Source organism: Balaenoptera physalus (assembly GCF_965194825.1).
Source record: "Balaenoptera physalus genome assembly, chromosome: 8".
Lineage (NCBI taxonomy): Eukaryota > Metazoa > Chordata > Mammalia > Artiodactyla > Balaenopteridae > Balaenoptera > Balaenoptera physalus.
In genome coordinates, this window is record NC_138887.1 from 46782631 (window position 1) to 46794868 (window position 12238).

The window sequence follows — 12238 nt, forward strand, 5'->3', positions numbered from 1 at the left end:
AGTTCTGGCTTCAGGAGCGTAGAAAACAAATTTCCAACCAAGGCTAGGCAATTCACAAACGTGTTGATTTATTTTGATGTTAATTAAAATCGCAATGAGTTATGTGTGAGCTACTGCATTGCTGGGAGAAGTTGGCTCCCACGTGGGAGTGGGTGTGGTGCTGAGGCTGGGTACCAATGGCTCATCCTGGGGGCACCATGCAATCTTCCCCTCCACTTCAGGAGCTCAGTTACATTATGCACGAGTTTATAAACGAGGAAGCTCCGGATGAGACCTCTTATACCTGCCCAGAAGCCATACGCAGCTAGTAAATGGTAAAGGAGCACTAGCCAGGGAGAGTAAAAATACTCTCAGTGAGGGTAAAAATAATAAAGTATGCAAATACATTTTTGACAGATTGGCTAACCACATGATTTTCAATCCAAGCACAGTACATGTTTAAAAATTAGAAAATGTGCACCACCTTAAAACATTTAAACGTTGAAAAGTCAAATTTCAAATGCTCTGCAGTGAAAGTTTTCTTTGCAGAGCCTCTTGCTTCACATGGCAGATTGATTCTGTGCCTCTCTTTCTAATGGGGCAGATGCTTTCAAGTCTGGCTGACTGGGGAAAGATAACAATTAATATTAATGATCTTTAGCACCAGATGGCTCACAGAGCAGGTGAAAAACCAACAATCAAGTCATTCTTTGGCAAGTTGAGAAAAAATTATGAAATGCTTTATGAAACCAAAACCCTAATAGAGCAAAACTGAGCAGACTGCCATTAAGATTACAGAAGAGCTACAGTCTCCAGGTATATTTAAAATATATAAGCATGAGTAAAATATGTTTTAAAGAAATGCATTGGGGGTATCGATTGGAAGCTGGTTTTCACATAAAAATAAAATTCAAAACTGGGAAGACTGAAGTTTAGACAAATTTTGAGACTGGGTTTGTCCATGGTTGCCAGCTTTCTTCCTTCAAAAGTCGCTGCACAAACGCACTGAGGCTTTGTAGACTGGCTGAGCTCATCTGAGCTAAATTACATGTTGTTTCAAAGGGTTTACTGATTGTCACTCCAACCTAACAGCCCTGTGCATCATGATGTTCTAACTCAGATATTCCCAGTCAGGCAGGCTTTCACTTGTCTCTCTGCCTCTCCCAAACCTCAATCCTCTCCAGCTGCAAATCACTGGGCACTCATCCTTTGTCTCTCTTGTTACTACCACCCCATTCTGCCAAGTTGTGTCTGACCCCTCCTTCAAAGCCAGGCTCAACATCACATCTGTGCTAAGCACGTCCTCAGCCCACCCTTCTACGTAGCAGCATTCACTTGGATTCCTTTTCTATGAAGCCTCTGCTGTTTGCTGTTTTCCCCTGTGGTTTCCTCCCTGTCCCTTTTCTAAATGCTTAAAAGTATGGATCCTCTTCTTCCACTATGTGGAAGACACCATGGGGATTTAACACTGTACTGGGAAAAAACAAAAACAAAAACACACTGCACCGGAGGTTCTAGCTGGGGCTTTAGGCAAGAAACTGTTCTAAAATTAAATATAATATAAAACACTAAATTGACACTGTGAGTGGATGAGTTGTATGGTATGAGAATTAAATCTCAATAAACCTTTCTTTTAAGAAAATCTTTTAAAGAAGACTGTCATGAAATTTTTATTTTAAATTCAGAAATCCCGGGGCTTCCTTGGTGGCGCAGTGGTTAAGAATCCACCTGCCAATGTGGGGGACACGGGTTCGAGCCCTGGTCCAGGAAGATCCCACATGCTGTGGAGCAACTAAGCCTGTGCGCCACAACTACTGAGCCCGTGTGCCACGACTACTGAGCCTGCGTTCTAGAACCCATGCTCCGCAACAAGAGAAGCCACCACAATGAGAAGCCCGCGCACTGCAACAAAGAGTAGCCCCTGCTCGCCGCAACTAGAGAAAGCCTGCGTGCAGCAATGAAGATGCAACACAGCCAAAAATAAACAAATAAATAAATTTATAGAATAAAATAAATTCAGAAATCCCTAGTCACTGAGAAATGCCATGTAGTTTCCTATCATCCTAATTAAGAAACACAGGCTCCAAGTACATTCCACTTGCTTAAATCATATAGGAAGAAAGGCTGATCTAAAACCCATATCCCTTTATACCCTATTTTTTTAATGTCCCCTCCATCTTACTTCTGCTTTATAACTCAGAAGGACTGTGTTACAGACATTGAGCACTTGGAATAATTTGTAATACTGAAGTTAATTAAAGGGCAAAGAAAGTACCACATAATCTGATACAAAAACACTAGCAAACCCTTTATGATCCAACAATTTCCTAGACTCAGAGATGAAGAATTTCCATGGTCGGCTGTCTCCTCTCAAGAAGGCTTCCTTCTAAAACAACCTTCCTTACCAGGCACTCTCTAGCTTTGCCAGGAAGTTTCCAATTTAACAAAACATGCCGTTCCAGAACTGGGCAACTCTGGTTGTCAGAACATCATTACATACAACTAATATTTATCTTCTTTAAGTTTGCCTGATAAACCAAATTTTGCCTTATGGGATAACACAGAAAGGTCTATTTCTTTTTTTTCTAAGACTTCCCTTCAAATGCTTAAACTTACTATTTGGGAAATTCTTATTAAGTATCTATTACGTGTAGAAGAAAGCATTATAGGAAATTTAAACATTAATAAGACAAATTGTTTGCTCTGAAGGAGGTTACAGTTTAATAAGACAGATTCACAAACTGCTATAATATAAAAAGAAAAATATACAAAGAGCATACAAAAGCATCAGATTTGGAAACAGAGTTGGGTTAGAACTCCAGCCTTAAGACATAGCTATGAGTAGCTATGACCTTAGGGAAGTTACTTAACCTCATCAAGCCTCAGCTTCCTTGTTTGCAAACTGGGTATACTAATGTCTAATTACATAGCTGTTGCAAAAAAGAACTGGCGGGAATGTGTGAATATACACACACACACACAAAGAGCAAGCATGCAGATAAATGTGTAAAGGACAGCTGCTTCTGCTATTAATACTATCACTACTATTACTATTATTATTGTCATCCTCATCATTTCCAAGAGAAACATGAAATGTCATGGTTATTCAAAGGAAAGAGATCAGATCTCTTTGGGACCACTAGGAAACACCAGCAAGATGATCATGATTTCTCCATCCGATGGTGTCTTTCTTCCAAGCTGAAAAAATATTCCCAGAAACTTCAGCCATACTTCATATGAAATAGTCTAATATCCTGGACTCTTTTCTCTAGATTCTTCCCCTTTTGTGAAAATTTCCCCAAGCCTCTACCAAGGACAGAACACAACACTCTAAACGTGTTAATCATACATTCACTCACCAATTCTCTCATTCACTAATTTATTCCAAAGATGTTTCACTACCTTCTGCATTCCAGGTACTCTACTTGGCCTAGAGATTTTTTTTAATGATTAAGAACACGTTTCTGTCTACAGGAAGCAGAGACTCCGGTGAAGGAAACAGTCATCTTTACAAGTATTTGCAATAAAGTGATCTCATACCAAAACACTAGCAAACTATGATCACCATGTAAGTATCGAGAGGTATGTACAAAATTATGTGGGAATTCCCAGTATTTCAAGACAATCTTGCCAGAGCTACCTTATTTAAGAGTGGATGTGTTTTCGGAACCTGTACAGGATCACTATCGTTTTACTGTGGTAACAGACACCATCTATTTCTCTTTAGGAATTGACTTGTGTGATGCTGAAAGGAACTGGGAGTTATATGGTCTGGCCTCCCCAGCCATAGGGATTAGAAGGTGAACTAAGTTGTCCAACGAGAGTAGCTCACGCTACTGGACAGAATGGTTGGTCTGAGATGGGCTCGTGATGCAAGTAGGGCCAGAGTCTTTTCGGAAACTTCGGTCAGCCCTCCTATAAAACGCTGTGAGGGTGACAGTGGTTTGGGTAGAGATGTCAGGGGGTATCTGGCACCAGAGCAAAGAACCTACCTGAGAAGGAAATCAAACTGAGCTCAGAATATCAGCAAGAAGAGCAAGAGAAAGTCTTGATAAGACTCTTTGCTCTGCAATGATTTCCCAGTCACAGGAGTCAAGAGACTCCTGCCCTGCCTTCCCTCACTCCAATTCTGAAAAGTACTTTTAAAATTCATTAAATTTTCTAATCATCCCCACGTAGAGAAGTAAAACTGACAGCTTGCTTTGCCACCATTAAAAGGAAACATGTATCACATCCAAGAGTGGTAAGGGTAGGAGGGACCACTTTTTACCCTGAGATAAAACAGACCAAAAAAATTACTCTGTCTAGTTTTGGTACCCAAGATAAATAAAACCTTAAGCTTTTCTGTAAGTTGCTGACTCCTTTACAAAACTACCTTATCCCCCTGACTTTTACAGGCAGATATGAGACAAGCTCTGTTGATATGATGAATAAGAGAATTGTTAGGAGTTTGAGACTAACATACACACACTACTATATATATAAAATGGATAATCAACAAGGACAGACTGTATAGCACAGGGAACTCTACACAATATTCTGTAATAACCTATATGGGAAAAGAATCTGAAAAAGATAGATAAATGTATATGTATAACTGATTCACTTTGCTGTACAGCAGAAACTAACAGAACATTGTAAATCAACTAACTATACTCCAATATGATCTAAAAATTAAGAAAAAAAAAAAGGAATGCCTATTATATTCCCCTCAAGCCTTGGAAATCCGGGCTGGTTCACAGCCCTGGAGACTCAGTAGCCTTGGCTCCCAAGGCTGCACTCTCATGCGGCTGAGGGAGCTGGGAAGGATGTGCCAGCAAAGGAGCTCCCCTTGGACCTGTAGTGCCTGGTCCCCTCTGGATAGGGCCACAATCTCCAGATCCAGGCAGACCTGCCTACAGCTATGCCAAGCCTGGTGCAACCAAAAAACTGTGGACTGTCTGGCTGGAAGAGCACTGAAAAGTCACCTGGTCCCCACGTCTCCTGATGCTGAGGTAACACCTCCAGCCTCCTTCCTTAGAGTAGCTGCCCCCATGGATGAAAGCAAACTCTGCACATTTTTTGCAGGGGTTGGGATTGGTCCGGGGGTTGTAGTGGAAGAGGGAAGATGTAAAGAAACACAAGCCCTTGGGTGTCTGCTCTACCACGCTCCACTCTCCTTTACAACACTGGAACAGAACTTTCACCAAGCCTCTGGTTACCCCAGTAACCCGAGTTTGGCATGAAGAAATGCTGCTACCTTGTGGCCGTTTCCCATAACTACAACTTTAAAACCGGTGCTTATGGGCACTTGACATTCACAAAGCCTGTGGAGCTCTAAATGATACCTGCCTTCAACAAACGTCCTGGGGTAGTACTCGAAAGAGAATTCGTAAAAGGGCAGACTTTCAAGAAGCCAACTTCAAAAGGTAGATTTCCCACACACTGATTCAAAAAAAAAAAAAGAAAGAAAACACATGGAAAGATGCTCAGCGTCGCTTAATAGTAGAGAAATGCAAATCAAAACAACAAGGAGGTATTACTTGGCACCAATCAGAATGGCCATCATTAAAAAGTCTACGAACAAAAATTGCTGGAGGGATGTGGAGAAAAGGGAACCCTCCCACGCTGTTGGTGAGACTTTAAATTGGTACAGCCACTATGGAGAACACTATGGCACTTCCTTAAGAAACTAAAAATAGAGCTACACTATGATCTGGCCATCTCACTCCTGCACGTCTCTCTGGTGAAAGCCATAATTCGAAAACACACATGCACTCCAACCTTCACTGCAGCACTATGTACAATAGCCGGGACCTGCAAGCAACCAAAATGTCCATGGACGGATGGATAAAGAAGATGTGGTATAGATACAGAAGGGAATGTTACTCCACCATGAACACGAATGAAATAATGCCATTTGCAGCAACATGAATGCACCTGGAGATGATCATACTAAGTGAAGTAAGTCAGATAGAGAAAGCCAAATATCATGATATCACTTATATGTGGAATCTTAATAAATGGTATAAATGAACCTATTTACAAAACAGAAATAGAGTCACAGATGCAGAAAACCAACTTATGGTTACCAAAGGGGAAAAGTGGTAGGGATAAATTGGGAGCTTGGGATTAACATACACAGAGTACTATATGTAAAATAGATAACCAACAAGGCCCTACTGTGTAGAACAGGGAACTCTGCTCAATATTCTATAATAACCTAAATGGGAAAAGAATTTGAAAAAGAATTGAGACATGTATATGTATAACTGAATCACTTTTCTGTACACCTGAAACTAACACAAAATTTTAAATCAACTATATTCCAATATAAAATAAAAGTTTTTAAAAAATACAGCTTAAATGAAAACTCAATTTTCGATTTTTGTATTCTTGGAAGGTTTTTCCCCTTTAAATATCTGCTGTTTTTTAATTTTCTGAGCCGGGTCTTCTAAAGCCTGGATTCTCTTATAAATCTTTCTGGCAAGTTAACGTTTTCTCTTTTTTAAATACTTTTGTATCTGAGACTTTCTTTGACACAAATAAATTTTGATTTTACTAATTTGAGCTCATTTTTCAAGAACAGAGATCGTCCTGACCCAGCTTTACAAATTTACTATTTGATATACTTAACCCTAATGTCTTCATGCAAGTTAAGGATTTTTCAATAATATGAAAATAAGTTATCTGAATTCATATTCTTCTTGGTACGAGTTAGGGTATGTAGAAATACTTTGCTAAATTTATCTTCCTATGGCAAATATATAACAACTACACTCCTAGTCCAGATCAACTATTCTCCTAGCTGCCATCCAATTATAAAATCAAACATTTTACATATAGTTCTTGGGTTAGCCATATATCCAACTTAACCATATCACTGGGTCCACAGTTCTCTGTCTTACCTATAGAGAGATCTTATCCATACGGAGATCATCCACAGGGAGAAGCTCCATCAAATACCTTGTTAATATTAAAAGATGCCCTCTCTTGAAGAATACTTGCCCATTATCATGGGTCAACATTCTTTTGGGCTCAAATCTCAAGCACTGAATCTGTGCATGTGCTTGTATGTAACCATATGGGGGTACCTCATGCAACACAGGTAAAAAGTGGGCTCTATGCAACCTTTAGAAAACAAAATATATGTAAAATTTTCAAGCTAACTCACTACTATGAAAGCATGCCTACTCTAGCACTAGCCTGTGGCATCCAGGGCAACTCCCTACTCATACCCTCACATTCTGGCCACACTCAGGCTGCCTCCCACGTCAGGTCTTCACCATCCTGCTCCCTCCTGCAGAAATGCTCTCCTCCCATGCCCTTGCCCAGGTTTTACACAGCTCTGAAGCCTTCCCTGATTTGATCAGAGCCCAAAAAAACACAGACTTCCCTGTTGTAGCACTAATAATAACTGGAAATAATAATTCATTTTCTTTGACAGACTACCTCTTCCTCTAAAGTCTAGACCAGTAGTTCTCAAACTGCTGAGATCTTGGACCCACAGAATCAGAATTACCTGGGAACTTCTTAGAAGTGTACATTCTCAGGCCCTGCCCCAGATCTACTGAAACAGAAAATCTGAGACAGGAACCTCCAGGTGAGTCTGATGCTCACTGAAACTGGACAACCACTGCTCTACCATCTATGGAGACGTGTATCGTCTTCTTCTCCCTATCCTTACATGGCCCTGCTCTCATCACTCAGCAACTCTGTATACAACCAATGCTCCGTAAAGACTCACTGAATAAATGCGTGAATGAGTAGGCATTCCACATTTTTCATGATGTAAACAAAAGTCTCTTAATCAGGATTAGAATGGTTCCAGTTACCAATTTAAATTTTCCTTAAAAATGTCTCCTAGAGGCAGGAAGCAATCAAATAATGAAGCTTCAAAAACTCGAACGTTCCTGCGTCGTATAAATTATAATGTTCAAAGTCTGTATACCTCAAGAGCCACTTCCCTTGATGATCCTCTCCAAGCACGGGGAAAATAAGATCAAAAAGAGTATGACAGGACAAAAAGAGCCAAAACACAGTCGTTGAACAACCTGGGAAACATCACTAAGCCACCGGGAAATCACCAGGCTACTCCAAGCAAGAATAACATACCTCTTAAAAAGATGAAACCACAACAAATGAAAATGTTGAAACAAACAAAAATAGAAAAAAATTCAAATTCACATGTGTTATTCACACTTCTTCACTATATCTATTATCTAATTAAGTTCCCATTGCATTTTGTTCACTTCTGAAGCTAGAAACATTTCTCTTGAATTAAGTCTTAAAGCAGTTTTTAAAGAATCACTGATATAAAATAGATAATTAATAAGGACCTACTGTACAGCACAGGAAATTCTACTCAATACTCTGTGATGACCCGTATGGGAAAAGAATCTAAAAAAAGAGTGGATATATGTATATGTATAACTGATTCACTTTGCTGTAGAGCAGAAACTAACACAGCATTGTAAATCAACTCTACTCCAATTAAAAAAAAAAAAAAAAAAAGAATGTCTGAGTTTATGGTGTGCTGGTACACTGTTTTGTTCTATAACAAGTTCAGAGTTTACCCAGACACAACAGAAAGAGTGTAATTTGTGTGTATGTGTGTACACAATATGCCTGTGGGTGTACACATGTGCATATACGTGTGTGTGTGCATGTGTGTGTATTCTGTGCATTCTACATTTAATATATTTTAATATATGGCTTTACTTCCTTAAGCCCAGGTCAACTAGATTTTGTCATTCTATTCACTGACATAATAAAAACTACTCACTGACGTAATAAAAATATGACTTTTGAATACTTCCATTATAGCAAAAACAAGATCTATTTGTACACTGGATCTCATTCATTTAAGCTTCAGTAATACTAAATTAATGACTATTACATAAAATAAACTAAATTTAATTTGCCTTACTCATTAATAAGGAAAGTTTAGCTAAGAAAAGTTTAGTTAAAGAAACATTATTCCAGGTTACTTTCAACCCACCTTAATGGCTCTCTACATATATTTTCCAAATAGAAATAGGCCTCACTTGGCCATTATAGTAGGGCATTCAAGATCTTACTTCATACCTCCTTGTCACTTAAAAGCTGTTAGAGTTACTGTTCTTATTAAAAGTAATAGATGTACTTCTAATCATTGAAATTTTCCGCTAATTTAAACTGGCCTTCCTTTGACTTATTATAAGTGAGTAAGTACTTGCTGTACTGTAAACACAAGAATATACTTGGTCTTAACTATTCAAAAGTAAATTCTTTTTAAAAAAACCTAAGGACTAAGGGTAAGATTAACAATTATATAAATATAAAAATTACAGATTAGAACCTAAGGATACAAAATTAAGAAAAGAAAGTAATACTGACATCTCTGTATATGTTCCAAACTAGGTCAAGAAATTAAATGTCATTATTTCAAAGATGCAAAAAACAAAGAATGCTGCAAAACAGCCACCTTAATCTCAGTTTCTCCTACTGACATAGGCTGGTATGGCTAACTTTTTATTTTTTTTTTAAGATTTATTTATTTTATTTATTTTTGGCTGCGTTGGGTCTTAGTGGCAGCAGGCGGGATCTTCGTTGAGGCACACGGGATCTTTCATTGTGGCACGTGAGCTTCTCTCTAGTTGTGGCTGCAGGTTTTTCTCTCTCTAGTTGTGGAACGCAGGCTCTGTAGTTTGCGGCACGCGGGCTCTCTAGTCAGGGTGCCCAAGCTCAATAGTTGTGGCGCACGGGCTTAGTTGCCCCGCAGCATGCGGGATCTTAGTTCCATGACCAGGGATCGAACCCACGTCCCCTGCACTGTAAGGCAGATCCTTTACCACTGGACCACCAGGGAAGTCCCTAACTTTTTAATTAAGACAATGGCAGGTCAACTGCAGAGTTCATGTGTGCATTATTCCTCTGGCTAAGTGCCATGTATATGTTAATTACTTTGCATTTTCTAAATGCAATTACACAGCAATCTGCCATAACTGAATCAGCCTATGGCTGCATGGCTTTTATTGACCAAACCTACTGAGTAACCAAATAATTAAAGAGAAGTTACACAGTATTTCCATCCTGTGAGTCACAGAACACACTTTAAGGCTGTGCTTCTCCTGATATTATTTCTGACAAAAATGTACCTGTTAAAAATAGCAGTAATTGATTGGGCACTCACTATGTGCCAGGCACTATGCTAAGAACCTTAAATTGAGTATTTCATGTATTCTCATGGCAGCCTTATGAAGTAGGTACTGACATTATTCCCGTTTTACAGATGAAAAAACTGAGACTTAGAGCAAATAACTTGCCCACAGCACTAAAAAGCAGTAGATACGAAAATCAAAGCTGGGAAGGTGGGCTTCAGAGTTTAAAATCTTAAATTTCCTTCGTGCTACTTACACACACATACTATAAATCTACTCATTTAACTCACTCATGAACAAATTCAAGTCTGCTCAAATTGGGAAAAGGGTGGATAAATGTGGGATGGAGCTGACTGAACACGGCCTGTACCTTTCCTTCCTCATCACATGGAGTGTGGATCTGGAAATAGTCTTTTGTGGTACAGGGAGGACGTTCCTTACACTCGCTGGATCCTTCTTCTGCAACATGAAAACGAATTTCAGAAATGAGTCATTTATGCTGTGCCTCTAAGAAAAGGCAAACATGAAAACAAACAAACAAACAAAAAGTAGACAAGTGAAAAGTAAAAATAACTGCACCAGAGGAATTTAGGTAGAACTAGCTGGGCCTAAAGAAAATAAAGGCCTGCACTTTTATTTTCCCTAGAGCAATAAATGTTTCCATGATACACAAGGAGCATATCATAGTTTTTCCAAGAAGGCATTAGATTTCCTCCATTATCACAGAATGTTGTAAATGTGGAACAAATTAAAAGTTTCTAAGTACATCTCCATGCCAAGGAATCATCTAAAAGTACAATATGAACCTTTTTAGACAAGTATAAACATATCCAGAACAGTTACCTTGGGAGGGGGAGTTGTGGAATAGAAAACATTGCAGACAAGGAGAAAAGTCCTGCAGAAAGGGGTAATTAGACGTCCCATTTTACCCACTCAGTATGGATTCCATTCAGCACTTTGGTTTCTGGCCCACTGTTTCCATCACATCGTATGTGTGATTTCTGGCTTATGACTATCTACTCTCAACAAACATAAATTTAGAAAGAAAAGAACAAAGAGTATAAACTGGAGACTCAGTTTACCTGAAAACTGGGAGTCCTCGTCACACTTGATGCATTCTTTGGCTCCTTTCTCAGAATAGGTGTTCCTGGGACAAACTTGGCAGATGAATGAACCTGGTTCGTCGCTGAAGGTGCCAGGCTTGCATGGAAAGCATTCTGATGTGTACGCCACCCCTGTGTGGTAATGGGAAACAGAGCATGGGAGGGAGGACCCAACAGCAACAAGCAAATCAGTGCGTCCTTGCTGCCTCTACCAGAAGTGAGAGAGAAGTATTAACAATAAGCTTAGCCCAGGTCTTTTATATCCCATTAATTCAACACCAAAAACATATTTACTATGTGCAAGGAACTGGGCTGGATACTGAATTGAACATATAAGTGGAGCAAACACTTCAACAAGAGATTCAGTAATCAGAAGTGGCATAAACTCGAAGCCTCCCTCCAATTCTATACCATTCTCTCATCTTTGTGGCCACCTGCTCCCTTTTTCTCCACTGTTCACTACGTAACTGACAAGACCTAAGGGACCCTGGGAAAGGCTCGACTTTTCTTCTGGCTTGTAATTCCAGCCTTTGCCAGCAGATGTCCCTATGACTAATGAGTTAGCGTCACAGGAACAAGTGTACCTAGAACATACTAAAACGTTAAGCCAAACTTTAATAAAGGAGAATCAACTGCTTTAATTAAAAGTAGCCCTAATTGAGAATGAACCACGCCAGGGTTTACTGGCTACTCTCCTGAGCCAGAAAATGCACAGCTGGTTCAGAGAGGCAAAAGGTGTAGGAGACAGTCAGGCCAAGGTATTTATTTCACTGTTATTTTTAGGGATATAGTGGTGACCTGAATAAGCACTATGCCAGCACAATGGAGACTTCTCGAATGAATAGTAGGATCTTATTAATAAATATTATTTTCTTTTATTTAAAGACACCTACAATTGTCATTGTGTTTACTTTTTCCACACAGATTAAATAATTCAGTTTAGGGAGAGGAAAAAAAAAAAAAAATCCCAGTCAATTTGCCAAGAATAAAACCAGGGTCTCTAGGCCTGTATGATGTCTAACCTATTAATTTCTG

At 39.3% G+C, this 12238-nt stretch overlaps 1 protein-coding gene across 4 annotated transcripts in view; it reads right to left on the bottom strand.

Moving 5' to 3' along the window:
* The window catches only part of ELAPOR2 (endosome-lysosome associated apoptosis and autophagy regulator family member 2), a 191959-nt gene that overhangs the window by 49206 nt on the left and 130515 nt on the right, over positions 1–12238 (bottom strand). For all 4 annotated transcript variants that reach the window (XR_014266689.1, XM_082472475.1, XM_082472474.1 and 1 more), the window contains exons 7-8: positions 11183–11335; positions 10471–10559 (exon numbers count right to left, since the gene is read on the bottom strand). Coding sequence is in view for 3 of the 4 variants with exons in the window: in XM_082472475.1 (XP_082328601.1) it covers positions 10471–10559; positions 11183–11335 (242 nt within the window). In the remaining variant the exon portion in view is untranslated. The remainder of the gene's footprint in view (positions 1–10470; positions 10560–11182; positions 11336–12238) is intronic.